This window comes from Canis aureus, chromosome X (genome assembly GCF_053574225.1).
Source record: "Canis aureus isolate CA01 chromosome X, VMU_Caureus_v.1.0, whole genome shotgun sequence".
NCBI classification, from domain to species: domain Eukaryota; kingdom Metazoa; phylum Chordata; class Mammalia; order Carnivora; family Canidae; genus Canis; species Canis aureus.
The window spans coordinates 81613417-81632846 of record NC_135649.1 but is presented as its reverse complement, the minus strand read 5'-3'; the positions used below and the strand labels follow the sequence as shown (position 1 = coordinate 81632846).

Sequence of the window (19430 nt, the reverse complement as noted above, 5' to 3'; positions counted from 1 at the left end):
AATTGAGTTAAAATCTTTAAGTTTTTATTTAAAAATTTTAAAGATTTTATTTCTTTATTTGACACAGAGCACAAGCAGGGGGAAAGGCAGAGGGAGAGGAAGAAGCAGGCTCCCCGCTAAGCCTGATGCGGGGCTCTATCCTGGGATTCTGGGATCATGACCTGAGCTAAAAGCAGATGCTTAACAGACTGAGCCACCCAGGTGCCCCAGTAAACTGAATTTTTAAGAGGATAATGCATACACTAGTATCTTTGCCTATTTATTCTTCTAGGTCAATTTCACTTTCAATCTTTTAAGTTGTATAAAAGATGCCATGGGGACTTTAGATTAATATATAGATGTAGTACCATTCAAATTAGTATCTGTTCATTCTTGCTATATTCAGACATTACATCCAAGAGCATGATAAATATTTTGACTTATATCTTCATTTTTTTTCTATTTGACTTTTGTAAATTTTAAACTAATATTGTAAGGGCACCTGAGTGGCTCAATGTGGAGCCTGCTTCTCCCTTTGCCTGTGTCTCTGCCTCCCTCTGTGTCTCTTATGAATAAATGAATAAAATCTTAAAAAAAAAAAACCCCAAAAAACTAATATTGCATTTTGAGTTTATGTCTCTATCATAAATAATTGTATTTTCTAGTTCTATGTTAGTACATAGGAATGCAGTTGTTTCTGACTTATTTACCTTATAATTTCTGGATTCATGTATTTAGTTATTTTAGTTAATATTCTTAGAGCTGTATAGATATATGTCTGCAGTCTAAACATCTGAGTATCATATTTCTTCCTTGCCTATGTACGCTCTTCCCTTTTACATCTTAAAGTTTTTCATGCACTATATTAAATATAATTGGCAACAGGAAGGAAGCATCATTGCCTTCCTGTATTAAAGAGAATGCTATTTTGCAGCTTGGTTTTAATTTAAACATTCTATATCACGTGAAGACTGAAATCCTCCACTCAGAATATTTTGAAAATTTTAATCCAGGATAAATATAAATTTTAAAAATCCATTCTTGACATCTGTTAAAATAATTATGGCTTTTAAAATTTTATTTGTTAATCTGATAAAGTATGTTGATAGTTTTTCCTTGTGATACCAATCTTATGGTATTGGAATAAACTGTCATTATTTATTGCATGCAACTCTTTCAAATGTGATGCTCTTTATTCAGTTTGTTAAACTCTAGGACTTTTACTCATATATTCCAAAGTGAAAGTGATCTCTAATTTTTGAGCATTGTCTTTGTGAGGTGTGACAGACGCTTGTCCTTGAACCACATGGAGCTTCTCTAGCCATCTTGTTCATTTCTCTCTTGAAAGCTTTTATGACAGAGTGTTCTTACATTCAGAGTCTCTGAGATAAAACCAAAGAAAAGCTGATCTGCTAAGGGAAGATAGCACATGATTGTTTTAATTTTAGCTTCTCTGAATTTTTAAAGCCCCCTTGCCCTTTTCTTTAATAAATTATCTACTAATGTATTTTTGCTGTTCGTCTGTTGGGATCCAATTTTAATGGTTTGAAATATCTCTTTATATATGTCATGGCTATTACTCTTGGAAAAAAATTATAGAAAATACTAGTTGTCACTTTCTTCGTTTTCACAGCAGTCAGTGTGGTTTAATATTAAGATATTATTTTCCTTTTTCACTTTCATTTTATCATGAATATACAGTGGAGTTTTTAAAAAGCTGTGTGACAGGTGATGTCATTGCTCCAATGGTTAATGGAATATGTGAAGCAGGATTTAACTGTCCCTTATTAAAGCAGACATTAAAAAAATTTTCAAAATGCCTATCATTAATTTTGTTTTGGAAAATATAGACTCCCCCCTAAAAATATTAATGTATAGTGATTGGAGCATTATTATATTGAAATATATTAACAAATATTTATTTTTAACATTCCTGGATTTTAATTTCTAATAAATAGCTATAGTTAGAACCCATATACATAAAAGCTCTTTAAGCTCTTCAATAATTTTGAAGACTAAAGGGATCCTGAGACCAAAAATTTTGAGAACTGCTGCTCTGGTACTGCCTGCTTTGAGTCCTGTCTTTTCTCATAACCTATACTTATCTGTGAGGATGACTCCCAGATGAAGACTACATTCTGAGAAGCAGCACTATTATTTCCTCCTGGGATTTTTTACCTACAATTTGACAGATAGAGAAGGCTAACCCAAACCTCTGAAATAAGCACCTTCCATGGCTCTTAGAGACTACACAGCAAGGTTTGCATTTCATTTCTGCTTCTCAAAATAATGTAACTAAAACTGGAATTGGACTATAAACTAGATTGTTTCCTGAACTCTCTCTTTGTGTCTGGCACTTGGGAACAAAGATTTACCCTGTCCTCAGGTAACTCAAAGTGTATGTATAGAAAAAAATTGATTTTATCATGTCTTTGTCAGTTTTTATCACCTTTAGTATTATACTTAGGATCATTTTAATGTTTTATTTTTAATGATACGATAATACTTATATCTTGGTAGATTCTATAATGTCTCTCTCAAGCTTTTCTTCCTCTTGCATTCTTTCTTTTCCACTTTTGCAGCATCTGGCATATATTACTTACACAGAATGCCATGTGCAGGTCAATAGATATTTTTGTGGAGCAAAAATAAGAAATAGAAAAGCTTATTGCTTCTTTGTGCTTCTTAGCATTGGAATGTGTGATGTATTTTTTTATATTCTCATTGAAGGGCCATGTGTATCAGCCCACCCATTGGTTTATACATTTGTTTTTGCCAAATGGGCTAGTTGAGATGGAAGTATTAATGTATTTGTGCCGACAGATGTCACTGTCACTAGTAAAACAAGGTGTCAGTAAGGCATAACATAAACTAGCACCATCCCCTGCCACCCACACCTTGCTTTTGCAGTACAGCCTTTGGCAATATGCACCCCTCCTTCCCAAATCACCTACATTTAAACAGGAAGTAGCAAACTGCCTTCCTATAGCCCTTTACTTCATTCTCTTCCAGCGTACTGCTGCCACACTTACCTCTTAAAATCATGTGTTTTTTTTTTTTAATCATGTTCCTCCTCAAAAACCACAGTGATTCCATTGGCTTCCCAAGTCCTCCATGATCTATCTCCATCCATTTCCTCACAGATACCTATCCTGCCCTGTAGTCAAGCACAAATGCCAGCCACATTTTTATCTCAAGACTTTGGCTATTTTTCCCCCCCTGGACCTGGAATACCCTCTCTTTCTTCTTTCAGGAAGCCTTCTCTGGCTTATAGTATCCTCTCCATTTCCTGAATACCAGTTGCACTCTTAATCGAACAGCTTAGCACTTAGCTGTTCTGTAATTGCATTGTATGAAAGTTCTCTCCTCAACTAGGTCATAAATTCCTTGAGAGTAGTGACAGGGTAACATATTTTTCTTTTTTTTTTTTTTTTTTTTTTTTTTTTTTATTTTATTTTTTTTTTTTATTTATTTATTTATTTTTTTTTTATTTTTATTGGTGTTCAATTTACTAACATACAGAATAACACCCAGTGCCCGTCACCCATTCACTCCCACCCCCCGCCCTCCTCCCCTTCTACCACCCCTAGTTCATTTCCCAGAGTTAGCAGTCTTTACGTTCTGTCTCCCTTTCTGATATTTCCCACACATTTCTTCTCCCTTCCCTTATTTTCCCTTTCACTATTATTTATATTCCCCAAATGAATGAGAACATATAATGTTTGTCCTTCTCCGACTGACTTACTTCACTCAGCATAATACCCTCCAGTTCCATCCACGTTGAAGCAAATGGTGGGTATTTGTCATTTCTAATAGCTGAGTAATATTCCATTGTATACATAAACCACATCTTCTTTATCCATTCATCTTTCGTTGGACACCGAGGCTCCTTCCACAGTTTGGCTATAGTGGCCATTGCTGCTAGAAACATCGGGGTGCAGGTGTCCCGGCGTTTCATTGCATTTGTATCTTTGGGGTAAATCCCCAACAGTGCAATTGCTGGGTCGTAGGGCAGGTATATTTTTAACTGTTTGAGGAACCTCCACACAGTTTTCCAGAGTGGCTGCACCAGTTCACATTCCCACCAACAGTGTAAGAGGGTTCCCTTTTCTCCGCATCCTCTCCAACATTTGTTGTTTCCTGCCTTGTTAATTTTCCCCATTCTCACTGGTGTGAGGTGGTATCTCATTGTAGTTTTGATTTGTATTTCCCTGATGGCAAGTGATGCAGAGCATTTTCTCATATGCATGTTGGCCATGTCTATGTCTTCCTCTGTGAGATTTCTGTTCATGTCTTTTGCCCATTTCATGATTGGATTGTTTGTTTCTTTGGTGTTGAGTTTAATAAGTTCTTTATAGATCTTGGAAACTAGCCCTTTATCTGATATGTCATTTGCAAATATCTTCTCCCATTCTGTAGGTTGTCTTTGAGTTTTGTTGACTGTATCCTTTGCTGTGCAAAAGCTTCTTATCTTGATGAAGTCCCAATAGTTCATTTTTGCTTTTGTTTCTTTTGCCTTTGTGGATGTATCTTGCAAGAAGTTACTATGGCCGAGTTCAAAAAGGGTGTTGCCTGTGTTCTTCTCTAGGATTTTGATGGAATCTTGTCTCACATTTAGATCTTTCATCCATTTTGAGTTTAGCTTTGTGTATGGTGAAAGAGAGTGGTCTAGTTTCATTCTTCTGCATGTGGATGTCCAATTTTCCCAGCACCATTTATTGAAGAGACTGTCTTTCTTCCAATGGATAGTCTTTCCTCCTTTATCGAATATTAGTTGCCCATAAAGTTCAGGGTCCACTTCTGGATTCTCTATTCTGTTCCACTGATCTATGTGTCTGTTTTTGTGCCAGTACCACACTGTCTTGATGACCACAGCTTTGTAGTACAACCTGAAATCTGGCATTGTGATGCCCCCAGATATGGTTTTCTTTTTTAAAATTCCCCTGGCTATTCGGGGTCTTTTCTGATTCCACACAAATCTTAAAATAATTTGTTCTAACTCTCTGAAGAAAGTCCATGGTATTTTGATAGGGATTGCATTAAACGTGTATATTGCCCTGGGTAACATTGACATTTTCACAATATTAATTCTGCCAATCCATGAGCATGGAATATTTTTCCATCTCTTTGTGTCTTCCTCAATTTCTTTCAGAAGTGTTCTATAGTTTTGAGGGTATAGATCCTTTACATCTTTGGTGAGGTTTATTCCTAGGTATCTTATGCTTTTGGGCGCAATTGTAAATGGGATTGACTCCTTAATTTCTCTTTCTTCAGTCTCATTGTTAGTGTATAGAAATGCCACTGACTTCTGGGCATTGATTTTGTATCCTGCCACGCTACTGAATTGCTGTATGAGTTCTAGCAATCTTGGGGTGGAGACTTTTGGGTTTTCTATGTAGAGTATCATGTCATCGGCGAAGAGGGAGAGTTTGACTTCTTCTTTGCCAATTTGAATGCCTTTAATGTCTTTTTGTTGTCTGATTGCTGAGGCTAGGACTTCCAGTACTATGTTGAATAGCAGTGGTGAGAGTGGACATCCCTGTCTTGTTCCTGATCTTAGGGGAAAGGCTCCCAGTGCTTCCCCATTGAGAATGATATTTGCTGTAGGCTTTTCATAGATGGCTTTTAAGATGTCGAGGAATGTTCCCTCTATCCCTACACTCTGAAGAGTTTTGATCAGGAATGGATGCTGTATTTTGTCAAATGCTTTCTCTGCATCCAATGAGAGGATCATATGGTTCTTGGTTTTTCTCTTGCTGATATGATGAATCACATTGATTGTTTTACGGGTGTTGAACCAGCCTTGTGTCCCAGGGATAAATCCTACTTGGTCATGGTGAATAATTTTCTTAATGTATTGTTGGATCCTATTGGCCAGTATCTTGTTGAGAATTTTTGCATCCATGTTCATCAGGGATATTGGTCTGTAATTCTCCTTTTTGGCAGGGTCTTTGTCTGGCTTTGGAATTAAGGTGATGCTGGCTTCATAGAACGAATTTGGAAGTACTCCATCTCTTTCTATCTTTCCAAACAGCTTTAGGAGAATAGGTATGATTTCTTCTTTAAACGTTTGATAAAATTCTCCTGGGAAGCCATCTGGCCCTGGACTCTTGTGTCTTGGGAGGTTTTTGATGACTGCTTCAATTTCCTCCCTGGTTATTGGCCTGTTCAGGTTTTCTATTTCTTCCTGTTCCAGTTTTGGTAGTTTGTGGCTTTCCAGGAATGCGTCCATTTCTTCTAGATTGCCTAATTTATTGGCGTATAGCTGTTCATAATATGTTTTTAAAATCGTTTGTATTTCCTTGGTGTTGGTAGTGATCTCTCCTTTCTCATTCATGATTTTATTAATTTGAGTCTTCTCTCTCTTCTTTTTAATAAGGCTGGCTAATGGTTTATCTATCTTATTAATTCTTTCAAAGAACCAACTCCTGGTTCTGTTGATCTGTTCCACAGTTCTTCTGGTCTCGATTTCGTTGAGTTCTGCTCGAATCTTTATTAACTCCCTTCTTCTCTTGGGTGTAGGATCTATTTGCTGTTTTTTCTCTAGCTCCTTTATGTGTAAGGTTAGCTTTTGTATTTGAGTTCTTTCCAGTTTTTGAATGGATGCTTGTATTGCAATGTATTTCCCCCTTAGGACTGCTTTTGCTGCATCCCAAAGATTTTGAACGGTTGTATCTTCATTCTCATTAGTTTCCATGAATCTTTTTAATTCTTCCTTAATTTCCTGGTTGACCCTTTTATCTTTTAGCAGGATGGTCCTTAACCTCCATGTGTTTGAGGTCCTTCCAAACTTCTTGTTGTGATTTAGTTCTAATTTCAAGGCATTATGGTCCGAGAATATGCAGGGGACAATCCCAATCTTTTGGTATCGGTTCAGACCCGATTTGTGACCCAATATGTGGTCTATTCTGGAGAAAGTTCCATGTGCGCTTGAGAAGAATGTGTATTCAGTTGAGTTTGGATGTAAAGTTCTGTAGATATCTGTGAAATCCATCTGGTCCAGTGTATCATTTAAAGCTCTCGTTTCTTTGGAGATGTTTTGCTTAGAAGACCTATCGAGTATAGAAAGAGCTAGATTGAAGTCACCAAGTATAAGTGTATTATTATCTAAGTATTTCTTCACTTTGGTTAATAATTGATTTATATATTTGGCAGCTCCCACATTCGGAGCATATATATTGAGGATTGTTAAGTCTTCTTGTTGAATAGATCCTTTAAGTATGATATAGTGTCCCTCTTCATCTCTCACTACAGTCTTTGGGGTAAATTTTAGTTTATCTGATATAAGGATGGCTACCCCTGCTTTCTTTTGAGGACCATTCGAATGGTAAATGGTTCTCCAACCTTTTATTTTCAGGCTGTAGGTGTCCTTCTGTCTAAAATGAGTCTCTTGTAGACAGCAAATAGATGGGTCCTGCTTTTTTATCCAGTCTGAAACCCTGCGCCTTTTGATGGGGTCATTAAGCCCGTTCACATTCAGAGTTACTATTGAGAGATATGAGTTTAGTGTCATCATGATATCTATTCAGTCTTTGTTTTTGTGGACTGTTCCACTGAACTTCTTCTTAAAGGGGAATTTTAAGAGGCCCCCTTAAAATTTCTTGCAGAGCTGGTTTGGAGGTCACATATTCTTTTAGTTGCTGCCTGTCTTGGAAGCTCTTTATCTCTCCTTCCATTTTGAATGAGAGCCTTGCTGGATAAAGTATTCTTGGTTGCATGTTCTTCTCATTTAGTACCCTGAATATATCCTGCCAGCCCTTTCTGGCCTGCCAGGTCTCTGTGGAGAGGTCTGCTGTTACCCTAATACTCCTCCCCATAAAAGTCAGGGATTTCTTGTCTCTTGCTGCTTTAAGGATCTTCTCTTTATCTTTGGAATTTGCAAGCTTCACAATTAAATGTCGAGGTGTTGAACGGTTTTTATTGATTTTAGGGGGGGATCTCTCTATTTCCTGGATCTGAATGCCTGTTTCCCTTCCCAGATTAGGAAAGTTTTCAGCTAGAATTTGTTCAAATACATATTCTGGCCCTCTGTCCCTTTCGGCGCCCTCGGGAACCCCAATTAAACGTAGGTTTTTCTTCCTCAGGCTGTCGTTTATTTCCCTTAATCTATCTTCATGGTCTTTTAATTGTTTGTCTCTTTTTTCCTCAGTTTCCCTCTTTGCTGTCAACTTGTCTTCTAGGTCACTCACTCGTTCTTCCACCTCGTTAACCCTCGTCGTTAGGACTTCTAGTTTGGATTGCATCTCATTCAATTGATTTTTAATTTCTGCCTGATTAGCTCTAAATTCTGCAGTCATGAAGTCTCTTGAGTCCTTTATACTTTTTTCTAGAGCCACCAGTAGCTGTATAATAGTGCTTCTGAATTGGCTTTCTGACATTGAATTGTAATCCAGATTTTGTAACTCTATGGGAGAGAGGACTGTTTCTGATTCTTTCTTTTGAGGTGAGGTTTTCCTTCTAGTCATTTTGCTCAGTGCAGAGTGGCCAAAAGCAAGTTGTATTGGGAAAAAGAGAAAAAGAGAGGAGAGAAAGAAGGAAAGAAAAGAGAAAGAGAAAAAAAAAAAGGGAAGAAAAAGAAAAAAACAAAAACGAAAAAAAAAAAGAAGAAGAAAAAGAGAAAGAAAAAGAAAGGAGAAAAAAAGGGGGTGGGGGAAGGAAACAAATCAAAAAGCAAAACAAAACAAAAACAAAAACAAAAACAAACAAACAAAAAAAGAACCACCGGGGAGTATCTTCTGATTCTGTGTACTTTAAGTCCCTTGGCTTCTCCTGGAAGTTGTCCGTCTAGCTGGTGTTCTGGGGGAGGGGCCTGTTGTGCTGATTTTCAGGTGTTAGCAGTTGGGGGAGCTGCTGTGCCCCTGCCTGGTGCAGGGCTCAGTGGGGGTTGTTTACCCCGTGAGGCCGCAGGAGGAACAGCCCCAGTGGCGGGGCAGCTCTGGAAACCTGGATTCAGCTCCGGCAGGAACTCCGTCTGCAGGGCCTGGAGGCTCCGGGGCGGGGCCGCTGATGTGCTCAGCTGGGGCAGGAGCGTCCTCGCCGTCCTGGGCCCTCCCGGCCTCTGCCTGTCCCGGAGGAGGCGGGATCCTGGGCTGTGTCCCGGCGCCCTGTGCTCCGGAGCCTGCGCTGGTGGATTCGCGCTCCCGGGCCGCAGCCCCCTCCGCGGAGCCGCCGCCCGAGCCCCTCCGAGCTGCTCCTGGAACCGCGCAGCCCCCTCCGCACGGAGCCTCTTCCTCTGCCCGAGCCCCTCCGAGCTGCTCCCGGGGCCGCGCAGCCCCCTCCGCGGAGCCGCCGCCCGAGCCCCTTCAGCTGCTCTGGGTCCGCCGGGTCCCGCCGTGCGCGCTGCAGCCCTTAGGGAGCTCGGCGCACTCTCCTGGGCGCGCAGTTGCTGTTACTGTCCCCGGGAGCCCGAGGGCATCCCCGCCCTCCTGGGTCCTGCTCCAACTCCCCGCGAGCACCTTTCCCCCGGGAAGGTCGGTGCAGCTCCTGCTCTCCGGGACGGGGCTCTCCTGTCCTGGGGACACTCGCCCCGGCCTCAGCCCGGCTCCTCGCGGGGCCCCTCCCCCTTGGAGGCCTTTGTTCCTTTATTTCTTTTTCCCCGTCTTCCTACCTTGATAGAAGCGCGAACTCTTCTCACTGTTGCATTCCAGCTGGTCTCTCTTTAAATCTCAGGCCGAATTCATAGATTTTCAGGATAATTTGAAGGTTTTCTAGGTAGTTTGGTGGAGACAGGTGATTTGGAGACCCTACTCTTCCGCCATCTTGCTCCTCCCCCGGTAACATATTTTTCATATCCCCAGTTCCCTACCCTCACGGTGCAAGGAATAGATTTACTGAGTGTCAGCCGTATAAATACATTGATTGGCTGTCAGCTCTTCTTCCCCAACTGGAATACTCCTCAGTAAGCATTTATTGAACACCTACTCTGGAACAACACTAGAGTTGCTGGGACAACAGAAATGAGAAGGACATGGTGTAGCCAGAAGACCAAAGTGGAAGATATTATGCAATCAACATAGATGTCTGAACAAAGGAGGTGTTGAGGGAAAAGCTTTTTTGAGCTGGCCCTAAACAGAGTGAATGGGATTTCATCAGGCTGCAAAGGGGATGGAGGACTGGATGGGATTCTAGATCGAGTATCTGTCCTGAGCAAAGGCATGGAGGTGCAAAAGTACGTGGCTTATAAGGAGTATAATAAATTTGTGGGAGAAGATAAGATGGAATCTAGATTTGATATGGCTCTGAATGCCGTGAGAAGAAATTTAAACCTGACCCTATGGGCATTGGGGAACCAGCTTATGATTTTAAGCAAGAAAGTGACAGAAGGCACTAAAAGTGCCTTTAAGCTGAAAATGTCAGCTGTGTAACACAAATATCAACAAAACATTTTCCCCAATTGCCTTCCTCCCTGATCCTCCATTATATGACAGGCCCTATATGTAATCCACTAGCTGGGATAATATTTCAAATCCCCTTACTGTGTTCCTTTCCTACCTGAAATTCTGGCTGATTTCAGGTTCGTGGCCATAGGGAAGTTTGATTTATTCCAGATGGACCATTCTCTGGGCTGACAGGTCACAGTGAAGCTGCAAACTGTTTTGGAGAGAACCAGGGGCTTGGAGTTTAACTGCACGTGGGTTCAAGTCTCAATGTAAGGAGCCTTATTTCCTCACTATTCTGCTGCTTTAACTTTTTCTCTTGAACTTTTTTTTCTATCTGCAAAATAAAACCAATGGCTGGACCAGAGTGGCTTATCCATACGCAAATATCACTTTTGAGTTTTAACAATTATGTTTATTTCCTTTGTTGAACTCCTATTTATAGCATCTGTTTTGCTTGATTTACTTGCTACTTCAAATTTTCTTTGTTGACTCTTTCTTTCTATGTACTTATTAGGGAAGCACTTTATAACCTAAACAGTGAACCAGATAGCTGCTCCAGGAAATGTTTAGAATGAGGCAGCTGAATTTAGCTGGATTGTTCTATGTCAGTGGGTTACAGGAAGGAGTTTGTAAGGTCCCTCTGGGAAAACTGAAAACTTTTCCAGCTTCTCCTTTGCAAGCCCTCATCCTGTAGTGTCATTATTTTGTTTTCATGAATTCCTAGAACAATAGGTACACCCATCTGAAAATATGACTACAGGACATATTCCAAAGTCAGATATAAATTATTTTTGGAATCCTCCTACTTTTTCTTCCTATGATTTGTGTGGCTAATGTAAAGTTGCTGGCACTGTGTATTTTACATCATTTCCTGAATGAAATGCGATCAGTGAAGAGAGAGGAAAAGGATTCTGTATTATTTTGCAAATTTTCTTGCCTTCTTTTTCCTCCAGGGCTAGTCACAGTATGGGCATTTAATAAATATAAACAGAATGAAAACCTCTGGAGTTGTGCTACTCTTTTAGCCTCAGTTCTTCACATCAGCTAAAATGATGTTTGTTTTTAGGTAAGATTTCTAGAAACCTGGAATACCTACTCTTGAGATAGAGTACTTTTTGTAAGTTTGTTGAATGTGGTAAATCCAGAATTAGACAAATATTAACTACAAATATTGACTCTGATGCCAGCTGCATTTTAAAAGGAAAGTTAGATGTGGAGGGTGAAGACAGGGAACATGTCTTGTTTTGATTTTATGGTTTGCGTTTAAGTTGATATTATTTCTGCTATATTTTTCATTTTCATCCTGTTGAGTTTGAGGTAGCAATACAAGTGTCAAGTGGAGTTCTTGGGAATTCAGGACTAGAGCCTGAGGTAGAGATGAGAGTTAGGGATAGTAGGTTTCTTTAAAGGATCAAATAAAATAAATCAGACGACGGTGGAGAAGGATCTGTGATCTCAGATCCAGAGCTGAGGGGCTCTTTTTTTTCCTTAGATAAAAAGTAAAAACACTTCTTCCTGTATAGTAAAAACACTTCTTCCTGTATGGAAGACAGAAAAATTTAGAATTTCCTCTGTGTTGTTAGTAATAGGAGAAAACTGATAAGGATCCTGTAGTAGATCAGTTTCCCTAGAAGCGACAACTGAGACAGGGCATTCTGGGTAAACATTTTTGTTGTGGAAGTGCTCAAAAAAAGGGGAGTGAAGGAAGGAGTAGAGCAGGGGAAAGTGTCCAGCAAGGACGAAGGATTTACAAGCAGCAACCAAGGAGCTCTGCTCAGGCCACAGAGGATGGATTCTCAGTCTCCTGGGACCCACTCGATCCACATAGCAAGGTTAGAGTTTTTGTAGCTGAGCAAATGGTTTCTGATCCATACTTTTGTATATTATTCATTATTAATTAGTACCTTTGGATAAATGACCCTACCTTCCCTACCTGACCATATATCACCACATACATAAGCATGGTAGTGTTCCTGAGGAACTTCTTGTTCATGTCTGTACACAGTTCAGGCTTTTTGTGCGTATTAAGGGAGGCTGCTGGGGATGCATTTCTTTTCTTTATATATGTCCTTATCCATAAGTGAATGACAGATTTTCCTTGGGATATCTGTTCTCTTGGTTTCAACATCACCTTGATGTTGATAACTCTCAAATCTTTGTCACTAAATCTTCATCTCATCTGGCCTCCCCAGCACCATCTTTGTATCTGTCCTTCTGTCCCACAATGATTTGTACATAGTAGGTGGTTCATAAATGTCACTCACACATCAGTCAATCTGCTGTCTATTACAAGTGAGTTATTAAGGAAGTTGAACACATGATTTAGAGCTTGACTTTTTACAAAATATTACCTGGGCAAGTACTTAGGCTCTCTGAGCTTCATGAGTTTCCTCATCTGCACTAGGAGTGATAATGCCTCGGCATGGATCATTGGAAAAGTTAAGTAAAAGAGTTTAGCTTAAGCACATAGCCCTGTGCCTAAAAATTGATCAGTACCTGGTAAATGTTGGTTATTTATCCTTTATGCCCAATGCTTAAAATATTTATCTGTTGCTCCAGTTTTCTGGCCCTATTGCTTAATTTATCTGATTTTTCCACATTCATCACATATAATTCTGATAACCTTAATAAAGTAAGAAGTTTCTCAAAAGGATTGGAATACTTCAACAGGATTATTATTTGTCAAACCCAAAATAACTATGTTGACTATGATTTTGGATCAAGATTTTCATTTTAAAAAATGGAGGGGGCAAGGCTAGGTGAAGTAAAGTTGACTATAATGCTATTTTTTTAAATCAATATGCTAAGATTTTTTTGAGTAGAATTTATAATCTGAAGATTAACACTTGGGATGTAGGAAATGTTTCATCTTTAATATTAAATTATTGAGCAGAGAAAAACATTAAACAGCATAACATGACTCTTTTTCCCAGTATTTCTGAGCATCTGCATTGTGTTATGAGCTCTGGGAGAATCAGAGCCATAAGTTAATGTTTCTCTATTCCTAAATGGCCAGCACATTTCTTAGTACTGATGTCTAGGTTTTATTTCAGTTGATTATTTTATTTTATTTTTTAAGGATTTTATTTATTCATGAGAAACACAGAGAAAGAGAGAGGCAGAGACAGAGGCAGAGGGAGAAGCAAGCTCCATGCAGGGAGCCCGATGTGGGACTTGATCCCGGGACTGCAGGATCACACCCCGAGCTGAAGGCAGACACTCAACTGCTGAGCCACCCAGGCGCCTCTTAGTTGATTACTTTTGAACTCCCATGAGTTTTGTACACATGCCCTCATTTGGTTTGCTCATTTGCATGATTCTCAAAAAACTGCTGTTAACTACATGGTAAGGTAGAGGCACATTCCATCTGAAGGGAAACTAAACATACTAAGTAGTTTGCATATCTGTATTGTCCAAGTAAGAACATGAAAGAAGACCTAAGAATAAGCAGTAACCCTGAATAGATATTTTTCCAAAGAAGACATACAGATGACCAACAGACATGAAAAGATGCTCAATATCACTATTAGTGATAGGGAAATGCGAAGCAAAACCACAATGAGGTACCACCTCACCCCCACTCAGAATGGTTAGTATCAAAAAGAGAAGAAATAACAAGTGTGGGTGAGGATGTGGAGAGAAGATTACTCTTGTGTACTGTTGGTTGGAATGTAAATTGGTGCAACCATTGTGGAAAACAGTGTGGGGGTTCTTTAGTTAAACATAGGAATAACATGTGATCCAGTAACTCCATGACTGGGTATTTACTTCAAGAAAATTTGAAAACACTAATTTGAAAAAGACATATGTACCCCTATGTTTATTACAGTATTATTTACAATAGCTAAGATATAGAAACAACCCAAGTGTCCATTGGTAGATGAATGGATAAAGAAGATGTGGTATATATACACAGTGGAATGTTACTCAGACCTAGAGGGTATTCTACTAAGTGAAATAAGTCTGACAGAGAAAGACAAATACCATATTATTTGTCTTATATGTGGAATCTAAAAAAACAAATATGAACAAAGAAACAGACTCAAATTGAGAGAACAGGTGGTTGCCAGAGGGGAGGTGGGTGAGGAATGAGTGAAATAGATGAAGGGGACGAAGAGGCAGGAACTTCCATTTATAAAGTAAATAAGTCACAGAGATAGAAAGTACCACATAGGTAATATAGTCAATAATATTGTAATAACATTTTATGGTGACAGATGGTGACTACACTTATCGTGGTGATCACTGAGTAATGTATAGAATTTTTGAATCACTGTGTCGTGCACCTGAAAGTAATATAATGTATGTCAACTATACTTCAATAATAGAAAATAGAATCAGTAGTAACCCAAAAGGTGAAAACCACCAAAATGTCCATCAACTGATACATGAATAAACAAAATGGGGTCTATCTTTACAATGGGTATTTTTCAGTCTGAAAATGGAATGAAGTACTGATACATGCCAGAACATGATGAGCCTTGAAAACATTATGAGATATGAAAGAAGCCAAACACCAAAGGCTACATATTGTACGATTATATTTATATGCAATGTCTGGAATTGGCAAATCATGGAGACAGAGAATAGCAGTTAAAAGGGGCTGGGGATAGTGGGGAGTTTTGTTTATGGGTCTGGAGTTTCTGTTTTGGAATGATGACAAATTTCTGGAAATGGAGAGTGATGATAAGTACAAAACATTGTAAATGAAAATGCTACTGAATTGTCTAGTTTAGAATGGTTGAAATGGTAAATTTTATGTGTATTTACCACAATAAATAAAAGATAGTGGTAAGGGGCTTGAAGGTCACTGTGATAAGCCTCCTGTTTTTCTTTCTGCACAGGAGCCATGGATAACAGAGGCTTTCAGCAGGGGAGTCTCAATAGCTTCCGGAGCAGCTCCAGTGATGAAGACTTGATGGACATACCAGGGACAGCTATGGATTTTTCCATGAGAGATGATGTTCCTCCCTTAGATGGAGAAATAGAAGGTAGCATTACTGTTGATGACAGTTTGTCTTTCTAAAAATTATTTTTTAATGTATACACAGTAAAATTCATTTATTTTCTGGTGCAGTCTTAGGAGTCCTAACACATGCAGAAAGTTTTGTAACCACCTCCACTGACAGGATCCAGAACAGTTCAACAACCCAAAGAGTTCCCTCTTGTTATATCTCTTTGCAGCCATATCTCCTCCACCCCAGCCCCTGGTAACCACTGATCTATTCTCTGTCCTTGTATTTTTTTCTTTTCCGGGATGTCATATGCATGGAATCACATAGTATGTCACCTTTGAGACTGACTTCATTCACTCAGCCTAATGCCTTAGAGATGAATTCAGGTCATTCATTCCTTTTTCCTTGCTATATATAGCCTGAAATGGGATCACTGGGTCGTGTGGTAAATGTATGTGGAACTTTATAAGAAACTGCCAAACCATTTTCCAGAGTGGCTATACCATTTTACATCTGAACTAGCTATGAATGGAAGTTCTGCTTGTTCCCTATCCTTAACAGCTCTGGGTATTTTCGGTAATTTTTATTTTAGGTATTCTAATAGGCGTGTAGTGTTATCTCATCATGGTTTTAATTTAATTTCCTTAATACCTTATGATGTTGAACATCATTCCATGTGCTTATTTGCCAACCTTATTTCCTTTCCAATGAAGTGTTTGTTCAAATCCTCTCCCTTTTTGATAATTGGGCTTTTATTATCTGGAATACATTTATAAAAGGAGAATTTCCTCTATCATTTGGTTTTCCAGTAACATTCTTTTCAATAACTGCATATAATTTCATGGTATAGCTATACCATAGTTTGTTTAACTAAGTTTCCTGATGTACATTTCAGTTTCCAATCTTTTGCTATTATAAACAATGCTGCAATGATCAACCTTGTGTGTGTGTGTGTGTATCTTTTAAGTGTATTAGAACAATTCTGTAGCATGAGTATATGAGTGCTTATTTTCCCACAGCCTTTCTTGTGCTGAATATTAGAATTTTTTCATCTTTACCCTATGGTAGGGAAAATAAAATAATAAATACTCATCATTGTTTTAATTTTAACTTTTTTAGTTTAATGAGGTTGAGCATGTTTACTAACCATTTAAATTTCTTTTTCTGGAAGTTTCCTGTTTCTGTGAAGTTCCTGTTTTTCTGATGGGCTGATTATCTTTTCTTATCTTTTTTTTTATCTTTTCTTATCTTTTTCTAGCAGCTTTTCATTTATTGCTACTAATGTTTTGTCTAATGTAGGTGGAGTGTATTATTTCCATTTCTGTGTTGTTCTTGTTTACTTTAAAAAAATCTACAAATATTATAAATTTATACATAGCCAGATATGTCACCCATTTCTTTTCTGACTTCTGAGTTTCTTATAATTAGAAAGGACTTTGATATTAAATTTTTACTGTCTGGTTTTTAACTGATTGGGATTGCCATTCTCAAGAGAGAGTCAGAGAACAAAAACCTATGTCAGAATTTATTATTTATCAAATTTGTATTGGGGGTTTATGATATTGTAGAAATTTGGCTAGGTTCTGGGATTTAGCAAGGTTTTAAGGTACCCTCCCTGCCTTCATGAAGTTGATTCTAGCTGGCTAAACAAACATTAAGTACTTATGATAATACCTAATTCTTAGAGTCATTTTCAGGACTAAATGAAATAGTAACATAAAGTAGTTATAATTTTACCCAGCATCAAGTTACTGCTCAATAAAATGTTAGGCTCTCATTGTTATTATTATTATTTTATTTCTGTTATAACCCTATATTCTGAGTGTTATAACTCTTATAAGAACTTAGCAAAGGAAGCATTATATTTGTCTCTGTGTGTCTAGGATTGGAAAAGATTTCACAGAAAAGGTATGTTTGGGAAGGTCCTTGAACGACAAGTTATTTAGTAGGAAGAAGAGCATTCCAGACAGAAAGTGAGCTTTTACAGAGATATCAATAGGCCTAATATACAGAGATATAAAAAGGCAGAATACAAGCCCAAATAAATAAATTGGGGCCTTGAATGTCATGCTAACAAGTTTGGATTAACCTTGTCTGTGAGGACAAGCTCCTTCACCCATTCATTCAACAAATACTTTTTGAATACCTGATATGAAGCAAGCACTGTTGTAGAACTGATACAGTGGTGGGATTAACATAGGTATGATCCAAGTTGATCTGGAATTTAGATCTAGCTGGGGAAATTAGTAAACAAACAGACCAGTTAGTTATTTACCCATCATGATAACTACCAAGATGGAAATAGAGTGAATGACAATACAGGATAACTGAGGAAAAATACTTTTGAAAGGTTAGAAAGTTAGAAAGGTTAGGGAAGGCCTTTCTGTGGAGGTGACCAACTTGGGAAGAACATAGCCAGTATGAAAACCACAGGTTCAGAAGAAATTGTCTAGTTGAGGCGCCCAAAGGTAGTAACAGTAGAAGAGAGCCTCTGAATTTAAAGTTCATAAAAGAAAGGTACTCGTGGTTTGGTATTTAGTGATTTTTCACATTTGCCTCCTTCTATGAAAGGGCCATGTGTTTGTGTATCACTTCCACTTATGCGTAGTCAGAACCCTTGGGAATGGGTTAGAACAATTACTGGCTCTGGTGGAGTAGCCAGATAGGCTATCCATAAACTTAAACTGACCACCGCTCATAAGCCTTCTGGCTAATCCAGAGAGTTTAGCTTAGTTATCATTACTGCTTCTAACCAAAAATGATGTCATACAACGTCCATATCACCAAAGTACTTTTTGTGTTCACATTGTTCTCAGTAGGCAATGGAGGCAACCAAGTATGAGTATCTCTTATTCCTATTTAATACACCCAAAAGCTAAGGCAGATGAGATGTAGACATTGCTTGTGATTGTAGAATGTGTTCTTACATTAATAGGCCTTTGCCACTTTTCACTTGCCTTTCTTTACAGGACTGCATGTGAATGACGAGGTTTGACCATAAAACAACAAAGCTGTTTTCTATGCGTTGCACACAGAATTCAGTCCATTTACTATGCTCTGTAGTGATATAATTTTCTTGCTTTGCTTTTTAATTGTACTTTATTTAATGTTTTCACACAGGATTTCCGAAATGTACACAACAACAGAAAAAAGGTCATAAAGTCCTTGATATCAGTGGTGCGGCTGTGCATAAAACACTACATTTTGTACCAGGCACAATAGCACGTACTAAAAAGATTAGTTAAAAGGAGCTTGAAAGGTAGTAGAAGTGGTTCTTGTTTTCCAGATGGCTAGAGGGATTGATTTATGAGGAATGAATAAATAAATTATGCATGGCATGGTTAAATGCATCTGTGGTAGTGTTATAGTAGTCTGTAAATGAGAAGAAACATAAACATTGAGGTCTCAAAGAAGGGAAGGGGGAGGGAAGCAGAAAAAAGAGTTTGAGTAATAGGAAAAAATTCAGAGCTGTTCTTATGGCCCATCTGTTCTTACTTGCCTGCCTCTGCAGCCTGGACATCATGGTTTGGCAATTCATTCATTCACCCGTTCAGTTATTCGGTATTTATGGAGCACCCAGATTAGAAACATGGCATTGTGCTGTTTTAATAATACTCATCAGCACCCTTGTTTCCCTCACCTCTTTGTCTTTCTACCTCAAGTGCCTTGCTACTCCTAATTCTTGAGTGAAGAAACTTTCCTGGCAGGAGAGAGCAACACAGGTAAAGGCACAGGAGCATGAGAGTGCCTTTTCTACTCAGGCAGCACAGTCTGTGCATCTGAGGTCTGAGGCTCCTGGGGGCAGAGATGGTGACAGTGGGAGTAAGAGGAAGGATAGCCTGGGATAGGGTAGGAGATCGAGTTAGAAGTCTGGGTGAGAGCTAGGCTGTCTATGCTTCAGGACCTTATCTTGTAACCAAGGAGTTATCAAATGATTTAAAAGCAGAGGAATGATATGATCAGGTTGGTCTTTTCAAAAATTTATGGCTGTATGGAGGATGGAGTCAGGGGAAGAGTGGGTTGAAGACTAGCAGACTGGTTAAACTGTTATTTAAAAATAGTTTAGTTAAAAGATTAAAAGGCCTGAATTAAGGCAACAGGAATGGAGAGGAAGGGA

General features: G+C 38.7%; 1 protein-coding gene across 6 annotated transcripts in view; it reads left to right on the top strand.

The window, feature by feature from the left end:
* The window catches only part of CLCN5 (chloride voltage-gated channel 5), a 161727-nt gene that overhangs the window by 101087 nt on the left and 41210 nt on the right, over nucleotides 1-19430 (top strand). For all 6 annotated transcript variants that reach the window (XM_077889169.1, XM_077889171.1, XM_077889168.1 and 3 more), the window contains one exon: nucleotides 15203-15349. In XM_077889169.1, the coding sequence (XP_077745295.1) occupies nucleotides 15203-15349 (147 nt within the window). The remainder of the gene's footprint in view (nucleotides 1-15202; nucleotides 15350-19430) is intronic.